This window comes from Sphaeramia orbicularis, chromosome 3, assembly GCF_902148855.1.
Source record: "Sphaeramia orbicularis chromosome 3, fSphaOr1.1, whole genome shotgun sequence".
NCBI classification, from domain to species: domain Eukaryota; kingdom Metazoa; phylum Chordata; class Actinopteri; order Kurtiformes; family Apogonidae; genus Sphaeramia; species Sphaeramia orbicularis.
The window spans coordinates 20,550,705-20,575,647 of record NC_043959.1 but is presented as its reverse complement, the minus strand read 5'-3'; the positions used below and the strand labels follow the sequence as shown (position 1 = coordinate 20,575,647).

The 24,943-nt window shown below is 37.4% G+C and overlaps 1 protein-coding gene across 1 annotated transcript in view; it reads right to left on the bottom strand.

The window, feature by feature from the left end:
* The window catches only part of nav2a (neuron navigator 2a), a 251,125-nt gene that overhangs the window by 40,320 nt on the left and 185,862 nt on the right, over positions 1-24,943 (bottom strand). Inside the window, 7 exon segments of the mRNA XM_030130568.1 lie at positions 1,714-1,874; positions 5,740-5,805; positions 8,510-8,778; positions 11,322-11,541; positions 16,120-16,262; positions 16,265-16,830; positions 17,992-18,310. Of these exon segments, the coding sequence (XP_029986428.1) occupies positions 1,714-1,874; positions 5,740-5,805; positions 8,510-8,778; positions 11,322-11,541; positions 16,120-16,262; positions 16,265-16,830; positions 17,992-18,310 (1,744 nt within the window).

The window sequence follows — 24,943 nt, the reverse complement described above, 5'->3', positions numbered from 1 at the left end:
GTGAATAAATAAGCGCCATTGTTTCCTCCACTGGACTCAGCTGTAAATATACATAATGGAGTTTAATGGGTAATGTGAGTTTGATTCTGAGTCTTATGAAGATATAAAGTAATTATGGGATGTTATTATCTTTGCTAAGTTGCTGTTTGTTGATCTACATTCAGACTAAATTGCGACAGTTCTTTGTTGGATTCCAAACAGATATTTAGTTCATCTATTGACAACACAAACCAAACAGAAGTGATTAGTGGTTTTACTGTGGCTGTTTTCAGTCTGCTAACAGAGCTAAGCTAACAGAGCTATAATGTAAACTATCAACTGATGCAGCTTGTGACAGTTACAAATTCATGAAGAACTCCTACAACTTCCGGTCATGTTTTGTCCTATTATTTTGTACAATTAAAAAAAAGACCAAAACACCATAAATTGTGCAGGTGAGATTAAAAAACAAACAAACCAGTTAACGCAGCGCATCAACATTATAAGACACAGTGTTATTGATAAAAAGAACATCTATGAGTTTTAGTTTGAAGAAAACTTGGAAACAATGAACTTCATACTTTATTCAGTGACTGATATAGTCTGTGGATACATAGGTTTGATCTGTTGGTGGTTCTGGCCATTAAGTGTGTTCTGGTACCAGCCTGACCTCTGCTGGTCAGAGTTTGGAACATCAACACAATGTACAGGGTGCCCCATAAGTCTCCATACATAGGAGACATAATACATGCCATACATATATGGTTCTAACATGTATTTCTTTATATTTCTTCTTTATAGTTCTTCAGCAGTGGAGGACACGCATTGAAATGTGTTCCCGACAAAATGGCAGTCATATAGAGCATATTATATAAATAAAAATGGTTTATGTCAAGAAACGTTTATTTTTCCTATGTATGGAGACTTATGGGACACCCTGTAGAACTAAAGTAAATCCACATATTTGAGCCATTAATGGATTTAGCCATTTTCCCAAAAAAATACTTTTTTAGTACTTATTTTCTATACACATACTTTTCAATTAATACTTGTCAATTGAATTCATAACATGGAAAATTAGAGCTCATGCAAGAGCTAAATGTATGTTTGGATGAAATCTCTATTGTCTGTAACTTCTGCTGCTGCTGTTTTGACTAGGATATTTTGCAAAAGAGATTTTTAATCTCAACAAGTTTTTTTTTTGGTTAAATAAAGGTTAATAATAAAAAAAAATTTCTGATACAATATGGGTGTGTATTTATGTGTATGTGAGGATGATAAGTAAGGTTAATTACTCATAAGAGATCTAAGGGACTTGATTTGTCATATATTAGGCTGAAGGGAAGCTGAAGGATACACTGTTGTGTGGAGAAGTGGGATTAAATAAGTTATACTTCCTCTCACTCCTTTTCAAATGTGCAAATGAAGTCATACTTTGCTTTCATGTAAATGTATAAGTTTTTTTTTTCTTCCATGATTTCTTACCATCTTTTATTTCACGTTTTATTTCTAAAGACTAAGTAGGATTACTTTATTTTTCTGCATATTCGAAATAAACTAACTAAAATTTTAATTTTAATTTTTTGGAATGTCCCTTGCAGGGGACAGGGTTGTTTTTTTTCTTTTAAGTAAAACTGTGAAACTCTTGTCCCCTACAGAGGACAAAAATGCATGTCGGTCTTAAACTACAGTAAATGCACATGTGGCGGTACATGGCGGGGGCATTGGACGTACCGAGCTGCCCAAAGTTGAAGCGTGTCCCCGAGGGGGAGGTGAGGCTGGATCCAGGAGAGAACGGGGAGTTACTGACAGAGTCCTGCAGCCCACTGGTGGAGTGGGAGCGCAGCCAATCACGGGCCTCCTCATGGCCTCGCAGCTGAGGGGAGGGGCCGTACCTGCACGGAGAGAAACACACCTTTAAGGACTGAGCAGAACAGAACAGGTCCAGTGTGAAAGTACGTGATCTGGATTGTGATTCTGACAAATCAAGCGAGGAGGGGGTTTCCTCTTAAGCAGCCGGATTAGTAGCCGGGATCAAACATAGGATGAATCGGACGCTGGAAGAGGAATTACACAGCATGAACACAAACCGATTCTCAGCTGTGGGCGACAAAAAACGCAAAAAGAAAAGAGAAGCCAAAAGAAAAAAAACTGAATTAATCCGGGGAACTGCACAACACAGTGACATGCCTCTTTACCGAAGCACAACACGAAGACAACATGTGCCAGAAAATGAAATAATAAAAAAACCCAACAGTGTTTTTAACAGCGTGAGAGCAAGGCTTTGGGGAAACAAAAACAGAGAAGACAGTAGTGTGATCAGTGCGGTCAGAGGGCGGCGGTGAGGTGTGGTCACAGGGGGTGGAGTCAGTACCTGAGTCCCTTCTTAGGCAGAGTGTTTCTACCACAGTGTGGACCGCTGTGGAGCACAAAGAAACACTTCAGAGGAGAACGGCAAGCAAAGAGGCAAACAAACATGTGACTGCAACGGAGAACCAGTCAGACCTCCACATGTTTTCATCCATTACCGACTGGACTGAGCAAAAAGCCTCCATCTGTTCAAGTCGTTTGGTCAGAAACTGAGCCATGAAAGTATTATTCCACCAAACTGGACCGGTCTGCACACGAGGGCTGCAAGCCACAGGTATTTTCATCACTGATTAATCCTTCAATTATTCTCCCAATTCATTGTTTAGTCTACAAAATATCACACAACATCCGCTTTTATCATTCAGTCACTAAGGATGTAAACTACACATATTCATCATTCACGTCTGCTTTGTCAAAATGAATATTTCAGGCACATATCATTAGCCTCATAGTATAATTGCCCAAGTCATACTTTTGGCCCAATTGTGATATCTGTATAAAATAAAGCAGCAGTGCTAGGGGAGTTAAGTTACACAGATATTACAATTTGGCCAAAAATGACAATAATATAGCAATTATGCTATCACGCTACCAACATTCAGCTATATTTTTATGACACTGCTAACAGCCATAATCTTAATATCAAATATCCAAAAGAAAAAACATTCAATTCCAAACAGTTTTTACCAGTTCACAGATATCTGATCAAATGTCATATCAATAGCCTCATAACATTATTGCGTAAGTCAAATTTTTGGCCAAGTTGTGATATCTTTAATGAAGCAGCAGTGCTAGGGGAGTTAAGTTACACACATATTACAATTTGACCAACAATATAAAAATAATATAGCAATTATGCTATGAGGCTAACGCTAATCAGTTCTATTTTTGATATTTTTATGACATTGCTAATAGCCACAATTTTAATATCAAATATCCAAATGCCTCATAGCATTAGCGTCATAGTGTAATTACCTAAGTCATATTCTTTCAGGTCAAAGCTGCAAAACGAAGCAGCAGTGTTAGAGGAGTAAAGTTACATAGATATCACAATTTGTCCAAAACTATGACTTAGGCAATTATGCTAGGAGGCCAAGAACATGAGACAAATTTATATATATATATATATATATATATATATATATATATATATATATATATATATATATATATATATATATATATATATTGAACTTTTCTCTTAAAAACACACCATTAAGCACAAAAAGTTGGCTTTTTTCTGTTCAATCGTCATTGCAGGTCTATTGTAAATCATTGTATTATTAAATAAATAAAATTATATGCATCATTATTTTATGTTTATAGTGATTTTTTGTGTCTCCCCAACACAAAATCATAAATAATTAAAGAACAAGGTAAAATAAAGAAACAAAAATTGATGTCTGAGGGATTTTTTTTGCCGTATGATTTAAATGAGGTACTTCTCCATATAAAATGTATAACTGGCAGGAAGTGTTCATCATGGTTACAGTTTAGAGACTGAAAAATGTCATATCAATAATATTAATAATTCTTAAAAAATCAATAATAATGCAGTAAAAAAACATTTGCATTTAAAGGACTGAAGACACTAGACACTCATTGTACACTTAATGTATACAGGGTGGGGAAGCAAAATTTACAATGAACATTTAGTTGTTTTTTCTCAGCAGGCACTATGTCAATTGTTTTGAAACCAAACATATATTGATGTCATAATCATACCTAACACTATTATCCATACCTTTTCAGAAACTTTTGCCCATATGAGTAATCAGGAAAGCAAACGTCAAAGAGTGTGTGATTTGCTGAATGCACTCATCACACCAAAGGAGATTTCAAAAATAGTTGGAGTGTCCATAAAGACTGTTTATAATGTAAAGAAGAGAATGACTATGAGCAAAACTATTACGAGAAAGTCTGGAAGATACTATTAAAGAAGAATGGGAGAAGTTGTCACCCGAATATTTGAGGAACACTTGCGCAAGTTTCAGGAAGCGTGTGAAGGCAGTTATTGAGAAAGAAGGAGGACACATAGAATAAAAACATTTTCTATTATGTACATTTTCTTGTGGCAAATAAATTCTCATGACTTTCAATAAACTAATCAGTCATGCACTGTCTTTCAATCCCTGCCTCAAAATGTTGTAAATTTTGCTTCCCCACCCTGTATTACTGGTGAACAAAATGGAAAATAATGTAAAAGACACAAAAAAATGAAAATGTTGTAAGAGAAGTAACAAGTTAAAAATAATATACAAGATGCAACAAAACCAAAATGAAACAGAAGACATATCAGGATGAAAAGGGTGTAAAAATGGTATGGAATAATATAGTTCATATTTTAACCCCTCTTTGAATTGGAAACAAGATGAACATCATCAACTGGAGAAAAGTACCTCCAAAAACATAACAAAAAGGAAAAATAATAGAAAAAAAATCAGAATGTCTTTTAAAAGTTGAGTCTGACTTGCATGGAAATTGGGGTAAACATCACCGATACCCTCAGGGCTCAGTCCTGACCTCAGATGGAGAAGCTCTACAGTGAAGCAGCAGTGAGCATGCTATGCTCATACCTGCACAAACAGAGTCTACCACAAGGTGGCGGTGTGTAAACAGTCACAACAGACCAGAGCGGACCACTAAACAAACACTGAAGCTGCCAACATCCACACACTCACACACACATCTCCATTCATGAACTCAGCAGAGCCTGAGGTCCTGAAGGAACCACAAATGACCACAGATACAGACACCGAACACGACCCGCTGATGCACATGGAGACGCACGACATGGTCAAAAGTATGTGGACACGTTGAATTCAGGTGTTTCTTTTCTAACAGGGCTCTGGGATACGAAACAATACTGATAAATATCAGAATATAGTTTTATATTGGGATAAATATCATTGCATTGGTTAGTTTGGTTTATAAACTTCATGGACAAAAATATTGGGACATGTCATGTTGTAGACTTGTAAGATGTTGTAAGATGTCCTGTTCATGCTGATTTGAAATAAAAACATCAATATTTCCTAACAGATTAATGGTCGATTTTTTTTCCTAAGTGAGATGTGTTGAAATGTGTTGAATGGATAGAAAAACAAAATCAATATTGAGAGAAATTAAGAAAAAAACTTTTCTGGGGTACTTTAGAATCAAAGATAACAATTTAAAATAAACTAACCCATGCAATGCAATTATATTTACCCCAATATAAAACTATATTCTGACATTTGTTATTATTGTTTTGTATCCCAGATCCCTGTTAGAAAAGAAACACCTAAATTCCACGTGTCCACATACTTTTGTCCACATTGCGGACCAGGTCTCTGTGCAGCAGCAGGTGGTGGAGGGTCAGGAGGACCCTCAGGAACCTGACACATTTACCTGTCCTGCTTCCGAGGGAGCGTGTTTCGGCTGAATATAGGGCTAGCCGAAGGGGAGGAGAGGGGACTGATGGGAGACAGGAAGGCAAACGCACAACAGACAGAGAAAGAGAAGAGGATAAAACACGTGAGGAAAAGTCCAACACTCCACACAATTCACCAATCCACTTAATAAGAGAAGCCAGCGAGGAGGAGGTGAAGTCATAGCCTCAAAGCTCTGCCTGGTTTTTCCTCAGAGACATTCCTGTCACGTTACACAGTCAACCTGTCAGAGAGGAATCCGCTACAATGACCACAATGACTGGGTAATCAGCCCAGGACGCCACGGGATTAGGATTGTCTGCTCAGATGCAGACGGGTCGGCAAACAAGGACTGACACTTCACCGCGACAAATGCTTTGTGCATCATTTGCACTGTGGATGTTTTAGGTCTGGAGTGTCAAACATATGGCCCGTGAGCCAAAACCGGCCCTCCTGTGCCCCAAGTGTCACACTGAAACTGGTAGTCTTACACTGGAAAAAATCTAAATCTTACCATGCGTATTTTTCTCATTTCTAGTCAAAATATCTCATCACACTTAAAATAAGACATAATCACCTAAAGAGTAACTTTTCAGTGAGATATAAGAACTTATTTTTAGACAATAGATCTTGAAAATCTTATTTCAAGAAATCTTACCAAGATAATTTTCACTGGTTCCATTGGCAGATTTTTTTTGCTTGAATTAAGCAAAAAAATCTTGAACAAGAAAAGCACTTGGAGAGCGCAAACCTCCGCCAAGACAGATCTGTGCCCTACCGATCACCACCAAAATTTAATCATGTCTTCCGTGTGCCATTATCAACATTTCCTGAAAATTTCATGAAAATCCATTCATAACTTTTTGAGTTATCCAGCTAACAAACAAACAAACACGCAAACACACAAAGCAAAGCGATCACAATACCTCCTGGCGGAGGTAATTAAGCAAAAAATCTGCCAATGGAATAAGCGAAAATTACCTTGGTAAAATTTCTTGAAATAAGATTTTCAAGATCTATTGTCAAAAAATAAGTTCTTTACATCTCACTGAAAAGTTACTCTTTAGGTGATTATGTCTTATTTTAAGTGTGATGAGATATTTGGACTAGAAATGAGAAAAATACACTTGGTAAGATTTTGATTTTTGCAGTGTACACATTGTTTGTGGCAATGTAGGAAAGTACAGCAGTTCTGGCAGGTCATAAGGCAGGAAATTAATTAGATTCTATCTCCTAACGGAAACAACAACCTCTTATATTTGCTACTTGGCATATCTGATTTGTCCACCATTAACACATTTAAAAGAAAACTTCACCAAACACTTGCTTTCTGTGCTAGAAAGTGTATTCTTCTGAATTGGATAATTGATAAAGTTCCATCTAAGGCTCAGAGGCAAAGAGTGATACTATCTGATATGTAAACTACACAGCAAAGATGATATTTTTTGAGAAATAAACATATATATATATTTTAAAAATTAAAAAATGGCCCTCCAAAGGGTTCAGTCTGGCCCAGGACCCTTTATAGATCCACTGCAATTTGGAGGTTGTAATGTACATGTATAAATAATAAACTGAGGTAGAATATTGTTAAAGTTGCACCTATTTTTCTCAAGAAAATTCAGGTTGTTCATGTTATTCACACTTTTTAAAGGAATGTTAGTCGACTGTAGAAAACATTTCATAATGTAATTTTACTTTTTTTACTCTAAGACATAGAGAAAAAGTTTGGAGTTGTCATTGTTTCTTGGCTATTATGCCATTATTTTACTGGTGTTGCCCATTTGAGATCATACTGGGCTGCATGTGGCTCCAGAACTAAAATAACATCCATGTTTTAGGTGAACGGGTATCAGAGCTGGACGTAAACATGGACACAGAACAGCAGTATCATGATGTGTGAGATCTGCAAAGTCAATGTTTTATACCAATTTAGAAAATATCATGGAGGTTATTCTACTGATGCACAGGAGATTCTGCATAGCGCTGCTCAGTTATTTGTCTTATAATGTAGACTTCATTCTTTCCCTGGCACAAAATAACACTAAAAACAAAATAAATACAAAACATCTATCAGCCAAATCAGCCCAGAATTCCCCAATTTTTTCATCCTAACAATAACAAGTGAGGCTGAAGTTGACCTTTAACAGCTCAACTCAGAATAATATAGAATAAATAGTGTCTGTATCTAAATACAAGTGTCTGAAAGCGTTTCATATAGAAAACTAAAAGTAAACATAAAACTCTCATAGTGTGAGCTAACATAGATCACTAAAACTTTTGTAGTAGACTAATGATAATCAGTAATTTGTATGAAATATTATAGAAATAGACACTTTATACATGTATTAGTGAGGCTGGGCCCCATTTTAATTTGCATATAATTTATCAAAAAGAAGGAAAAATGCAAAAAAAAAAAAAAAGATGAATGGGCCAAGAACAAACATTTTTGGAAGCAGAACTGAACTGAACATTTAAATCAATTTAATAAATGCCTAAATAAATTTTAAAAAAAATCTGCTTTGAGCTATAATTTTATAATTTTCCCTCCTAGTCAGTTATTCCAGTTAAGAACATAAGTATTATCCATCAGCACTCTATGTTTCATCTTATGCACGTAAAAAACATTATATTGTTTATTGTTTTCTGTCACTGACCATGAGGATATGAGTAGAACTGCAAAGAAAACAGAATGAAGTTCACCCACATTTGCAGATAATAACCCCCCCCCACTCCCCCTTCGTCCTCACCTCTCCGACATGCCGGTCTTGACGCTGCTGGTGCGTCCCAGCGCTGACAGGGTGTCCTCCCTGTGGGCGCCACCGCTGCCCAGGCTCATGTCGATGGACTCGCTGCTGGTGTGCATGCTGCTGACTGACGGGTATCCCATGCTGCCCGTCCCACCGTGGCCCCCCAGCGTCCCCTCCCTGCTCTGGGCCGAGGAGCTGCTGAAGGTGGTGCCCCACGTCAGGCTGTTGGAGGGACCAGTGGAGGAGTAGACGGAGCCGGGACTGGAGGCCTGTGGGGGGGGGGGGGGGGGGGGATTAATGTGGTAGTTTACATATACTTTCTTATGAATATGGTGATTTAATTTTTATTTTCTTTAGTTAACTCGATAGATAGATAGATAGATAGACAGATAGATAGATAGATAGATAGATAGATAGATAGATAGATAGATAGATAGATAGATAGATAGATAGATAGATAGATAGATAGACAGATAGATAGATAGAAGCAGCTAAATAGATGAAAAATGAACAAAATGAGACAAAATTAATTAAAACTGAATCAATATAGGCAAGAAAAATAAATAAGTAGCACAGCGATAGATAGATAGATAGATAGATAGATAGATAGATAGATAGATAGATAGATAGATAGATAGATAGATAGATAGATAGATAGATAGATAGATAGATAGATAGATAGATAGATATTAAACACTGTACATAATCAATTAAAAGTATAAAAAGATAACCTGCATAATTTACTGTAATGTGCCAAAATAAAAGTGTAAAGTGCAAATTAAACTGTAATGTTCAGTATGAGAAGGTGCAAAATGACATTTAAGTGCAAACAGGTTAATGACGAGGGTTTAAACAGATGGAGGTGAGTTATTGTGAAGTGAAATTTCCAGTTTGTGGTGAATAAAGTATTACCTATTTATCTTGGCATACGCTCCTGCTTCAGACTAAACTAATGCAAGGTTTCTTGTCATTTTTATGGACAAAACTCACTCTTTTCCAGCATCGATAATTTCCATTAGATTCTCTTCGACCAGACTTGAGTTAAACACTGAATGAATGAATTTGCTTTTAATTTTTTTTTCATTCTGTGATTGTTTTTTTTTTTTTCATATTCACTTAAAACAGTTTAAAAAAAGGCAATTATTGACCATCAAAGCACATTAACCTCCAAAAACCTCGACATCTACTTAATTTCTAACATTTTTCTTGTCTAAATCTAACTGATGTGCTCTTTTTTTTGTGAATTTTGTTAAAAATTCAGGGATGCACACCCATCTGTCATGAAAAAGGTGACAAATATATGATCATCTGAGAACTCATCATGTCATTTCTTTAAGCATCAGCATTAAAATATCACCACTTTCGTGTTTGTCATGTTTTCAGACTTTTCAGGAAACACAAAAAAACTTGACCAAAAATTGAGTATTTGATGATTTAGACAAAAAAAAAAAAACAAAACATTTTTGTCAATTACTTTACAAAAGTAACAGTAAGGATCTAGAGTTAATTTTTGAGCATAAACACCTATCAGCCTATTTTGAGGTAAGAAAATGGAATTTGCCAAGTTTGCATCCCCTCAAAAAAAATCAAATTACATGACTTTTCCAAAACTTCTGCTGATTCTAGGCCTAGAAAATGAAATAAAACCAACTAGAAAGGATGATTTATCTATATGAGCATGCATTTTGACAGATCAAATATAATAAAATATGCTGTAAAGATACTTTTTTGTAATTATCTTCTTTTGCAATTTATTACTGGTCAAAAACAATAAAAACTAAGACTGTGATTAACAGGTTTTAAGTTAATTACAAAGAAATAAAGCTGTTTCTTCTCCGTCTGATGTTGTGAAACAGAACTGTTTACGGGTCATTAAGTGTTGAACTGATTTGTTAAGATACGACTGCTACGTTGAAAACAAAGCTGTGAGTCACCACATGATTCATGTTTAATTTCATAACCTGCTATGAATCATGTGAGAAGACGACGTCAAAATCATGACTGAGCATGCTCACACGGAGCCTTCCAGCAGCTTTATTTAATTAGTCATTAAAACACCTGCACTTTCACTGAACATCTGCGGAGAAGAAAAACACAATGACCTCAAATGACCTTTGGATGGATCTGTTGTATGGTAAATGAAAACAGAGGGATTTGAAGTCTTTTGAAGATATTTTTAGGCTTTTTTTCTCCTTTATTAGAGACAAGAAAGATGGGGACAAAAGACCAGACGCCTCATGTATAAAGACTTGTGTGGATTTCATACTGAAACCTGGCGTACGCTTAAATCCAGAAAAGTCTGTACACACAAAAAAATCCAGAATGAATAAAACTGAGCATATGCCCGAATCCAAGCCCACTTCCTTTATACATCCCAATCAGCGTGGAATTGACTGCATATGTTGGAGTACCTGACTCCTCCCTCTCCACGCCCATATCTAAATACGCAAATTAGTCTAAACGGGGCCTGCACGTGGGATTCCCTCTGGGATTCCCCTCTCTGCATGATCAGATGATGACGTCAAGGTGGACGTGAAGCAGAGGCCAAAACTGGCGGAAGAAGAAAAGAGGATGAACTCAGCCCGTTTGAGCGGAGAGTCGACGATATTGTGGGTGACACTGCTCTCACAGGGCTGACTCGAATCACCCCCAAGATAAATATATATTTAGTTTTTGTGTAACTCAAACATTAGTTCATTCTACGGGTCATACAATAGTCTGATCAACAGGGACCTCTGCGTCCATGATGGTCAGTTCATGAAATCATCCAAACTAATACGCAGTTGTTGGTTTTTCTCTGTCATGTGCTCACCTGCTCGCTGCCCAGCGTCCCTGTCCCCGAACCCAGGGCTCGGCCTCCAAACAGAGGGCTGCTGGTGTCGCTGTCCCCTCCTCCCAGACCTCCATCTGGGGACTCTAGCACCGTGGCCACGTGGTTCATAGTGGCATGAGGGTTGGAGATCACAGTGGAGTTCTTCATGTTTTCAGCTGTGGTGACTGGGGCCTGTTTACTGGGCTTCCCCCCAAATAACCTGAAGATTAGCAGCGAATTAGAGGAAAAAAGGCAGATTAATGAGGCTTTGAGGCTAATCTCTGCATTCCACCACACAAAACATACTCCAACTAAATAATAACATAAAAGCAATAATGAGAGGGAGAAAATAATTTATGCAGTGGGTCCAGACACGTCTGCAGAAAACAGAATGTTATCATAAGAAACATTAGGGTTTCAGGGAATTTGAAGTATTCAGCGTTTGAGGTTTAATAAGTGAGTTTACTTGTATATATCCTTTAGTACCTGTATATATCCTGTATTACCTGTATATATATATAATATGTTGTACATATTTCTTATCTATAGTAGTTAGCTTTTTGTATATTTTAGTAGAAATTATAGCATTTTAAGGGTGTTTGTAAATTAAAAATTTTTATCTCTGTAATTTTCATATATTGCTGATATTTTTTAGTATTTTGTGATATTCTTATACAGTCCTTTTGCCCTTTAAGTGTTTGCTGCTAAACAGAGACAAAGCTCATAAATGGAATTTCCTTGTTTTTGTAACAATAACAATAAAATTGTCTTCTATTTCATCAAACAGGACAGAATTCAACTTTAACTCTAAAAACCAATTTGTCTGATAGAATAGATTATTTTTTGTAGGTCTTGGCGTTGGATTCTTCCAAGTTTGATTTCAGTTCATTCTTTATTCTTCACTGATTAGCTTTAGCGTTAGTGGTTGTTGCGCATTCTCAGGCTAATCTGTCTGTCAACAAAATTACACAAAAACTACTCCAATCATTTCCGTGAAAATAAAACAAGAACCCTGGTTGAAACTTAAATGTTGGAGCAGATCCACAAAAGGGGGCGGGGTCTGGAGTTGTTTTAGACTTTCTTTAACCCTGCAGAGCCTCGGTGGAAACTTAAGGTAATGAAAAAAAGAGGAAAACATAGGTAATAATTAGTGGTTTGTTTGTGGTTGTGTAATACTGGAGGAGAGTGGACTGTTGGCGTTGGCAGAGGTCTGCGCTCTCCGACTGCAGGATAGGTCTATGTTTGAGGACATTCCTTAAAGCTGCAGCGTTCAGAAAGTGCTTGTGCAAAACGTCTGTAGTTCCCTTACAGCATACTTTACTTCAAATGAAACAAAAAGTCCACCTTGTTCTCTAAGTGTTTTCAGACAGGTAGAGGTTAAAAATACAGCTTCACTTTTCTGCCAAAGTGTGAAACAGCATCATTTATGTGTACAGTGCTCAGCCCATGTATTTAGGATATAGTGCTTAAAAATCACTCTTAACCTTCCAGTATCCAGGTGGGCATATTATACACACTTTGGAGTTCATGTTATTAAAGGTCACATTATCAAAAAAACATGTATTAGGTTAGAATTCAAAAGTTGTTCATTTTTTAAAGATTTTTAAATTCTCACCCAGCCATTAAAATGGAAAATTACTACACTGACACCATTCTACCAAGTGAGTAAAAAATGCATATTTTAGCATTTAACTTTTGACCTAGCACAAAAAATAATAATGCATACTAACCAATGATGGTGTTAATCATTGACATATGCAAGGCTGCAAAAAAAGTAATCCAATTTTTATGTAGTATATTGAAAAAAAAATATTGAAAAAAAAAAAGTATTTTGTGTTTTCTGTATTAAAAACATGGTTTGTTAACATTACAAACATGGCATTTAAAAGGGTAAATATGTCACGGTTATTGAGTATTTAGTATTTTTGTTTATGGCTGAAGTTGATGAAATACAAAAAATATACACAAAAAAAAGTGACAAACTGCGTGGAAAACAAATAACATTACTACATCACTGCACAGATTACGCACTTTTGGTGGTTATGAAAGACTTCTGTGGGCCGGAGGGTTAAGTCACTGAACTCTGCCAAGTATTATTCCATTCAAACCCATATGCTCCTCCTGCATGTGCTCTGTTCCATCGAGGTCAAAACTGGATGTTTCAGCAGATAATGAAACACATCCAGGACATGACATGTGGAAACTGTCAACAACTGAGTTTATTTTTTCTTGTTAACCATGAACAAAAAAATCATTTGCATCCATTTGTGTCTGTCTGATGCAGCCATACATTTATAAACACAAAAAGGACTTTTCCACGAATACTTCATGATACTGTTTGAGATTGTGTAAAAAATGTAAGGGTGTTTATAAACTTTTTTCCACGACTGTATAATGAGAGATCTGCAGAAGGAGGATCTGTATTCTGGCATTGTTTCCTCCTAATTTTACCTTAAAAGTATGGATTTTTTCCCTTGTTTTGAAGCAAAAAGTTGCAAAATGAAAAAAGGCCACAAGGTCAAAAAATCCATCTGTATTCCTGCTCCGGGGCTACGAATATTAAAATAATCTTAAAGGATAATTTCATGGAAATATTCATGACTGTTCTGGATCAAAGAACACATTAAAAACAGCAGCGCTGTTATTTTCCGCTTGAAACAATGATAGTAGGAGGTCTAGTCGGGAAAAGGTAGAGTCACTCTCTCACACACACACACACACACACACACTTTCCCGTTGTTAATCCTGGTTTAGAGTTAAAGGGTGGGCTGTAATGACTGGAGCCTTTGAGGAGTTATCACTCCCTCTCAGTAATGAGGGCACAGTGTTGAGGTAAGACTCAGCTCTCATTATGACGGACCACACCCTCCATACCCCGGCCCCCATCCACCACCACCGCCGCCATCACTGAGGCTTGGCAGTCGATCAGCTGAGCAAAAGACCTGCCTTTGACAACGGCCTGGTTTCACCTCAACAAGCCCACACGTGTGCTCCTTACTCAGCGCTGCTTATCATTTACTCTGACTATGTCATTACTGCCTCTTTAAATGGACTTCTGTGTGAGTTCAAGTTCAAGCCCATGCAGGTGGATCCCACTCATCGCTTTGCCGTCACTGTGTCTGCAGGATTAGAGGTGATCAAATGATGTTTGCTATGAGAAGGTAGATGGTTTCATATAATTGTCAAGAAAAGTAAAAGTGAACTTTCAAAATATTGCAAAGCACAAAAAAATGAGAATCAGGTCCATTTCGGTATTGTCAGCGTTACAGTTGGCTCTAATGGGGCAAATAGAAGCAAGCAGAAACCTGAATCTGAAGCCAATGTGGAGCCATTACAGTCTGCAGTAAACTGAGTGTCCACTAGGAGGTGATTTCAAAAGAAAGTGAAGGGTCATCAAGTTCACTGGAGATTCATTCCAATACCCAGAGGAACTTAGCTGCATTAGCTGATGTTAGCATTAATATGTATTGAATTCTATGGTCTGTCTGCTAGCCGCTAATTAGCTCAGGTAGCTGTTATTAGTGTGCTTGTACATTTATACTGTTATCAACATAACTGGATGTGTTAACATTTATGAAGGATTTGACATGACCTGATGGGGTTTAATATGACACTGGTAGTGGATGTGGGCGGGGTTTTCATAAAATATCAACATCCTCCTCCATGTCCACTCAAAGTCAGTAATTTCAGTTGATTGTTAAGGTTGGTAACTTGACAAACATAAAAATAAAACTAACTATGGAACATGATCTCGCATTTTAACTGAAATACAAAGAAGAATGAGTTTTCAAAACTACACCACTTACTACAATGATCAATGCAATACAAAGCTAAAGCAAAACAGAATTGCAGATGAAATCAGCTGTTTGCCCATTTCCTTCCAATATTAATTGTTTGTAAAGAACAAGAATCAAAGAACTTTGCACAATATGGATCCTGAGTCCTTTTCAGCTTCTGTATATCTTCATAACACCTGACAAACTCAATCTAACGCTAGAAATAAACACAAATTTAAAGGTGGGGTCCGAGATCTTAGAAAAACGGTTCGAGCAAGCTACATTTTGAAAATACTCAGTTCAAAAGTCCAAACCCCTTTCTTCAGACATCCCCCCAAAGCCACACCTCCAGAGTACTGGAACGCGCAATGCTTGTTCCTGAGGGTTCACGAGCGCTGCACAGCAACAATTCGCCATCTGAAAATCCGGCTCCATCCCCATACGGTCCCAACTCAGGCTCCGACGCTGGCTACGGCCTCAGCCCCAGCTCCGACCATCTCATTCAGTCTCCTCCAACCCCCCCACTCTTACAGAACAGCCCCAGTTCAGACCTATGTGACTAACGCTACATTTACTACTGATTTATGTTTGTGACAAAACAGTTTGCTGGTGAACTTCCCACCCTAATACAGCTAATATAGCCAAGCTCTGGCTCTGGCTGCGTTTCCTGTACAAGCCTCTGAGAATGCACGATTCATGCTCGAAGAGGGGTACGCGCAGAGGGGGGGAGGGGCGAATGTCAGTTGAGTTTGATAGACATATCACCGTTCAATCATTTTGAGTGGGCGTTCAAAATGATTGGATGTTGTTTTTTCAGTCCTGTCTGTTCCACAGGTGACTAAATTTTTTTATTTTTGTGTTAGCGCATTTAATTGATTAGTTGTAATTGGGGTGTGAAGGGGATTTTAAGCAATGTAGTAAAAAATGCTTCAGGAAAACATCTCAGACCCCACCTTTAACTGAAATATGCACTAAACTAACTCACACTAAACTAATACACTCAGGTGTGTGTGTGTTTTCACCTGCGTAGTGTCGGGGATGAAACTTGTTGTCGTCCGGTCAGAGGAACAGTCGCTGCCCCTCCGCCCTGCATCCCTCCGCTCCTCAGGTTGTCTATCTCAGACACGCCCTTTTCCCGGTCTGTCTGATTGGTCAGCAGGCCATGGTGCCGTTGCCCTTAGCGACAGTCATGTTGTTTTTGTGCGATGTGACTGACAGGACGGCGGCCTCGATGCTGCTGGTGGAGGAGCGGTTTCCGTTGCGGGCGGCGGCGCCGGAGCGGCTTGGCCTCGGGAGGCTGCGGTACTGCAGCGTGGAGCGGGCACTCATGGGAAGGAAGCCGTCGTCATGGTGACCCAATGAGCCTCCGTCCTGCCCACCGGCCTTCAGCCCTCCAGTCAGGGAACGTGCACCGGATTTGGGCAATTTCCCCAACGTGGCCGAGCCGCTGGTGATGGTGGCCCCACTGGCAGTTACCATGGTTACCATTCCAGATCCCTGCTTCTTGAAGCCAAAGGTGCTGGTGGGCGTGCGTGAGGACAGGGTGTGTGTCTGCGTCTGCGGGTCAGAGATGGCGTGTGTGAGGGCGTTCGTTGTGGGCGTGCGACTGGTGGAAGCAGATTTCTTTGCCTCATCACCGCTGCTGCGTCCGGCATCTGATGGCGAGCGGTGGAGACCGTTAGGACGAGGAGACAGACGACCTTTCTCCGACACTTTGACATCATCTGTTTTACCTGCAGAAACACAAAATGAGACATCAGTGAATGTTTTCACTGTGAGATCACTGCCAGGAGAACCTGAGGGGAAGAAACTTTATCTCCAACGTGTCAACTTCTCAGCAGCAAATGAAAGGAACCTTTTTTCTAATGTTTATCCTAAAGTGTTCACCGTCCTACAGTTAAACTCCAGAGTAACATCAGAAAATTCACCTTCTGATGTGAACACTGAAGGGGGAAAATGGTCAGTATGTACCATAAATTAATCTAAATAATTACAGTTTATTAACCTGTAAAGACCAAAACATTCACCTTCAACTAGAACCATCTACAGATCTAAAATATTTAATACCTGTTCATCCATTAATTCTATCAATACATGTAAATAACCGGTGTAAAATAGAGTTTGTTGGTTTTTTCATGGTCATCAGATATGACCCATTTGGATGTTCATAGGCTCCGCAGTTACCATGGAAACACCGTCATCTTCTACAACATTGATTCGCCAGTAAAATCCAGGGAGTTTAACAAAGGTTGTAAATGCTTGTTTTATGTTCAGTTACCCATCTATCTATCTATCTATCTATCTATCTATCTATCTATCTATCTATCTATCTATCTATTGCTGTGCTACTTATTTATTTTTCTTGCCTATATTGATTCAGTTTTTATTAATTTTGTCTCATTTTGTTCATTTTTCATCTATTTAGCTGCTTCTTTTTTAATATTTACTAATTTTGAGGCTAATGTTTGTTCATTTTGTTCCTTACTCAGTTCATTTCTTGCTCATTTCATTTCTATTTGTAACTTATTCATTTGGCTAGTTATCTGTCTATTAATCTGACATTTTGTCCATTATTTTGTCTATTTCTATTCATTTTGTTTATTTTATTCATTTTGTTGCTTATTTATGCTTATTTTTGCTCATTTGCTTGCTTATTTTGTTCAGTGCTTATTTTTTTTTACATATCTATCTATCTGTCTATCTGTCTATCTGTCTATCTATCTATCTATCTATCTATCTATCTATCTATCTATCTATCTATCTATCTATCTATCTATCTATCTATCTATCTATCTATCTAATACTGTTTCGTCCATGTGTTCCATGTTGTCATAGCTGTGGTGTATACATACACCGTCTGCATGTCAGTGTCATGGTTAAATTTACTCTGTTACCTGAACCGTGGGTCTTGAGGGCCACGGAGCCACTGGAGCCGGTGCTACTGGTGCTTTTGGTCCTGGGGGACGTGACCCCGACCTGAGTACTCATTCCCCTCCTCCAGGACCCCGTGTGGGACACAGAGGGGGTCTTCCTCCCTGAGCCGCCCTTGTCGGACTCATCTGAAATGTCAGAGGGGTTCCGGCGGCTCCACTTGGACCCCGGCTCCATCCTGACGCCGCTGTCGGAGCCGCCGTCTGGCCTCTTCACCTCGTCTCCAGACCAAGCCTGTTGCACCACCGTGGACGCCGAGTGCTTCTCTGCATCCGTCACAGGCTGAAAACACACAAGTCAATGTCATTACTACTGAGGAAAGGGACTTTTACCACATGTTGGAGAGTTCCTCTAAAAGACTCTGTTTAACCACAACCTCCATCCAACCTCCATTATTTTATTATTAAATAGATGAATTAATTATTCAATTGTTTGTTTATTTGGAGCCTTTATAGAATACAAACAAATTCACATTTCCCAAAAAAAAAACAAAAAAAAAATGTTATTGTGTGGCTTATAATTGTATATTATCACATTTTTTTTTTTTGGAAATAGAATAATAATAAGAAGAAGAATAAATTGGTTTTATATGGCGCTTTTCGAAGTACTCAAAGACGCTCTACATATATTTTGGATTTTGTTAAGTTTTGGCAGCAACACAAATCGACTCTTCACAAAACTGTGAAACTTATGAAATGCTTGTTGTTCTTCATTTTATCTCAGAAACACCTGTAAAACATTCTAAAAAATAGGACCAATGTCCCTGTCAGTGTCATGTACTATCTAGAATCAATCCCCAGTTGAATGAGTGAGGTTGTCAGGTTCTGTTCTACGCTCCAGTCCTGTGGTCTGGATGCAGATCAATCTCCCAATAGAAGTGGGTGGTACTTTCACTGAAGGAAAACTCAACTAATTCAATCAAAGTCCATATATGACTTCTATCAGTGATCAATAGGAACTAGATTGATATTTCTAACCATTTACATGTTATAAACCATGAAAATATGGACCACTATAAGTAAAGGCACATTTTTTACATTTCAAAAATTCATCAAAAATTCAAAAACTTAGATTTGTCAAAACTGTGAGCAAGCTTTGCAGACATTGTTCTGAGGAAAATACATTAAAAAAAAAATTAAAATGAATGTGACCAATAGTTTAGGAGAAGATTGTTGAAATCTAGACATTGGTGACCTTGAGTTTGACCCTTCAAGGTCACTCAAGGTCAAAGGTCATGGTCATATATGACTTCCTATCAGTGATCAATAGTAAATATATAGATATCTGTAACTATTTACATGTTATAAATCATCAAAATAAGGAACATTTGTAATATTTCAAAAAAATTCAAATTTTTCAAAAAACTGTGAACTATGCAGTCCGGAGGTTGCACTAGACATTTTTATTGTCCGTCATTTTGATGGACGGGGTCGTAGAAATTCCGCCATAACACATTCTTATCCGTCATTTCACATTTAATTTTTTAATGAGACACATTTAGTAGTATTTAATGTTCAGAAACATTTCAATGATGCAGCAACTGAAATAGCTGCTGGCTGATAAACCAACATGATATCATGACTCGCATAAATACACCACTTTTAATTGGTTTATTTCATCTGTATGCATTATAAACTTTCCGTGTGTATGTTCACCCAGCGGTATGCACTGAGGGTTACGGTTATATTTATATGAACCTGAGATCTTGGCGATATTGACACGTCACTAAATAGCGCTGAATAACACATGAAAGGCACAGGGGTTAGACAAAATAATGGAAACACCTTCACCTCAAGATGATAATGCCCCAATCCATACAGCTAGAATTGTTAAAGAATGGCATGAGGAACATTCTAATGAAGTTGAGCATCTCGTATGGCCGGCACAGTCCCCAGACCTCAACATTATTGAGCATTTATGGTCAGTTTTAGAGATTCAAGTAAGACGTCGATTTCCACCGCCATCGTCTCTAAAAGAGTTGGAGGGTATTCTAACTGAAGAATGGCTTAAAATTCCTTTGGAAACAATTCACAAGTTGTATGAACCAATACCTCGGAGAATTGAGGCTGTAATTGCCGCAAAAGGCGGACCTACACCATATTAAATTATATTTTGTTGATTTTTTAAGGTGTTTCCATTATTTTGTCTAACCCCTGTAGAAAATGCGTACATATAACGCACCAAATGCCATTAGAACTTTACTTGCTTGTCCTTCTTCCTCCACCGCATCAGTCCCTCTTTTTTTCACCGTGTTTATCAATTCCATCACATTTACTGGACTTTTTAAAATAAGTAAGTATTGTCGACATTTTACGTTAGCAAAGTAGCATCTAATTTTTGCTCAAGTCAGCTAAACAATGAGACAAGACTTGACAATGACTGATTAAATTGCACACGCGCCACCAACTGGACAGGGGCGGTACTACAGGTGGACGAACAGTCATTAGACCAGTGGTTCCTAACCTTCTTTGGCACATGACCCCATTTTAACATCACAAATTTCTGGCGACCCCAGACATTCAAAACGGAGACTTTCTTTTTTTGCTAAAATTAATTTGTTTTTTGTTCATGTAATAGTTTGCTACACTATGTTGATTTTAGATGACATTAAATCTATATAATGTATATTATTATGGACGGAGGTAGAAGAGCCAGGTGTAGATTACTGCACAAAGTAAGATTTTGTTTTCCCTTGGTCAGGATATGTACGGTCAGTCCAGCTTGTATTTATAAGGCTGACAATTAATACTGAACAAACAATAACTCAAACTATGAATTATGAAAGAGCTGCAGCATCTGAAACTGACCACAATGAACATTTGAAAGATAAACAGAACCACAGTGCTTCAGTTTCAGACTCAGTTTGTCATGTCTTCTATGGATTGTGATTGTCTCTCTCAACTCACCATATATTTTTTATTAGTAAGTTTTTATTTTTATCAATTGCTCAAAATTTCAGGTGACCCCATTTAAATTCCAGGCGACTCCACGTGGGGTTTCAACCCCAAGGTTGAAACGCACTATATTAGACAGAAGTACCGGTGTTAGATTCAGTGAATGGTGGTGCTGTAGGGTTCTATACAAGTAGGATACTGTTATGGACTGTTTGAGACAGACAGACCAGTGATCCTGTGAGCAGGTTCTGTGAGCAGGTTCTGTTCACAGTCGGTACCTCTCTATTGGACATCTGCACAAAACTTTACCGATATTTAGTAAATGCCGAAAAAACAGAAGTGCGTAATGTCAGTTTTTCCATTAAATCACAGATGCGATGATTTGTTTATTTATTATCTTGAGATGATACGAGAAGTCATTCTATAAATATGGCGATGAACGTAAATATGGTGTTGATTTACAGATATATTCAGTATTATTATATATTACCCCTCTGTCTTGTACTAAATTAAAAAAGTGATCGGGTTTCCTGGTGTGTCCACACATACCGCGACATGTTTCTTCTTCTTTTTTGCTTGTTGTAACGTATGTCAACATCCGTTTTTTTTTTTTTTTATTCCTATGACGAGTTGCAAAAAAAGGTCTTTCCATTGCAGTTTTGTGTGATAGTTTTGCGCTACGCCTGAAAAAACCACCTCTTGCCAGTGCAAAAACTTTTACTCGAAAAATGAGACTTGGCAAAATTATCGTTTTTCCATTAGGTAAATTTTTATGCAAGTTATATTTGCGCAGTTTGAGGGTCAATGGAAAAGTGACTAGTGTTGTGTGAAAACTTTCTTTGATTGATTACCTTCAGTATTTTAATCTGTCAAAATGACGGACGGCCTTCAGAATTTTCCATCATGTTTAAAAAAAAAAAATCTATCAATGACGGAATATTTTCGGTTAACGCAAACTCTGTTACAGTCAGTGAAATGGTTTGGGAATGACACAAATGGATTTTTTTGCTTGAATGCAATTTATTTTTCTGTAAAAGTCTTTCAAACCTATATAATACTTCTAATGGAATGTAAATCAGAAACACTGGGAAATTTTCTTAAAAAAATAAACAAACAAAATACCATTTACAGCATTTAAAGTATGCAATAAAACAAATCAGTGTTACATAGACTGTTTTGACATGTTTTTTTTTTTTTTTTTTTTTTTTTTTTTTTACTGTACACTCAGCTGTACCGTATAGGATGACATTTTTTTTCCCCAATGTATTAGCATGAAGTGTGTTTGCATATTGAAGCACTGTAAAAAAAAACAAAAAAAAAACAACCAAAGGCTGGGTTTAGGGTTTGCTTGTGTATTCCTGATGGTGTAATGTTTTTCATTTTTCTTTTGCTTCACCATATCCATCATGGCACCACTTCAGTTAAATATTACTGTGTGTTTTCTGTATGTTTTTAGGTGGACGTATGGCTGTAATTTCTACTTTCTGTACTTTCTGCTGCTGCTGTCTTGGCCAGGACACTCTTAGAAAAGAAATGTTCCATCTCAGTGAATCTTTTTTTCAACGAGTCTTGGTTAAATAAAGGTTAAATATAAAATAAACTGAACGACCGATAAGACTGCTTGATTCCTGGAGGTCTGAGGCTCCAGTTAGAACAACCATAACAAAAGCTTTATTTGAGGTGAAACGCATTCAACTCTTTCACCAAATGCACAGAAAAGAAATCCATGCTGAACTCTTTATGTCGCTCTATAAAAAGAAAACCATCTATCAGGAGTTAAAGTGTAACTAACACACAATAGCAGCTGCTTGTGCAGGCAACAGCGCATACACGTCTGTCAGACCTTTAACCCATAAAGACCCAAACATCCACCAGTGACCAAAACCATCTACTGATCTAAACTGTTTAATACCTGCTGATCTACTAATCCTATCAATACATGTAAATAATTGGTGTAAAATGCAGTTTGTCAGTTTTTCATAGTCATCAGATATGACCCATTTGGACATTCAGAGGCTCCGTAGTTGCCATGGAAACACTATCATCTTCTACAACATTGATTCACCAGTAAAATCCATGGAGTTGGATCAATGATGGACACATCTATATATTAAATAATAAATAAAATAAATAATAAAAATAATGAATAATAATGAATAAAAATGTACAAAATAATAAATAACACGACAAAATAAGCACAGAAACGAACCAGAATAAAGTAAAAAAGAATAAAATAAGCTACCAATTGAACAGAATTGAAGAAGAAATAATAAATTAGGCAACAAACTGACAAAACACTAAATAAGATGGGTAAAAATGAACAAAATTAATTAAAAAATTAACAACATTAAGGTGTAAGACATTTGTTTTATATTCATAGCAACACCGTCAGTGAAAAAGTCATTTTTTCTTCAGTTTTTGATATAACCCTCAACTTAAATCCGAGCTTTTAGTTTTTAATGTGGTTACTGAAGTTAAAACAATAATATACAAAAAACACACAGCGATAATAAAAAATCTTCAAATAAAAAATAAATTAATTACAGTGGCCGACAAGGGCCAAACATAATGGCCCAATGCGTCTCAGTTAGAGAAAACAGCTGCGAGTACAGAAATGTTGCAAATTCACAAACTCAAACACGGTCTGAACAAGGTACAAAAAGAGAAATGTGATGCAAAAGAGAAAATGTGCCGCAAGAAACAAAAACACATGCATAATCATCAAATTCTGCAAATAAAGAAAAGATGCAAACCAATGAAACATCTACAAAGGAAAAACGCTGCAGAACCAGTCACTACATCCACACCCACAACTTCTTTTCAGAACCTCATCACACATCTAAAATTTCTCCAGTTTCAGATGAAATAGTGCGTCTTTCAGATCTGAATCAGATTGCACTGATAATTACTTGCACTATTTGCACAGAACCATAGCCGGTACCATTATACCTCAAGCCCATTTGTTTTGTCCACATTGTATATTTGGAAAAATTTGATAGTCCACTATTACTATATCTTACTTGTTTATTCTCTACAACAGCATATTAGGACCACATAAGAAAATAAGAACACCTGTTACTACTAGAATAAAGTCGTAAAATATCATTTCATGAAAATAATGTACTTTTATGAGACTAAAGTTGTAAAATTTGGAAAATAAATTCGCACTTGTGCAAAAAAAGTCATAATTTAAAAACTGTAAGCCTTCAGCCTTGTTGATGACAGAGTTTCCGATTACAATGAACACAACAAACAAACCAGCAACTTTTGCTTCTGTTGGACTGGACAACTAATGCTAATGTGTTGATGGTGGGCAGGGCTAATAGCTGTGCATAAACCCCAAATGAAAGTAGAACCTCGCAAAATATTCCAAGTTCTCCATTATGTGGGGGTACAACTTTATTCTTGCAAATTCTGACTGACAATTCTCTTAGGAAATGTTAAATATAGAGAGAAAAAAATCATTGGGGAACTCCCCCAAAAGTAGCGCTGGGTCTTTATGGGTTATTATTTTGAAAATAAATTTGCAATAGTGCAATAAAAAGTCATAATTTAGAAACTGTAAGTCTTAAGCCTTGTCGACAACAGAGTTTCCAATTACAGTGAACAAAACAAGTGAACCAGCAACTTTCACTTCTGTTGGACCGGACAACTAATGCTAATGTTTTGAATTCTGACTGATAAATCTGTCAGGAAATGTTAAATATAGAGAAAAAAATCATTCGGGAACTGCCCCAAAAGTAGCACTGGATCTTTACAGGTTAAACTCCGTGGATGCGAGTCCTATCAACGCTGTGTGTTCCGAGCAGACGACAGACGACGCAGATGTTATTAACCTGCACCAAAAGCCTCTTTGTCCGCTCTGTTGTTTTTTTTAATACACCTTAATAACAGACACGCGTCACATGACTAACGGCCTGTGTTTGTGGGAGTCAGCTGACCTGGTTATCGCACCGATCACTTTCCTGAAGCGCAGAGGCTTTTAATCAGTATTTAATGATCTGAGCCCAGAGTCAACATG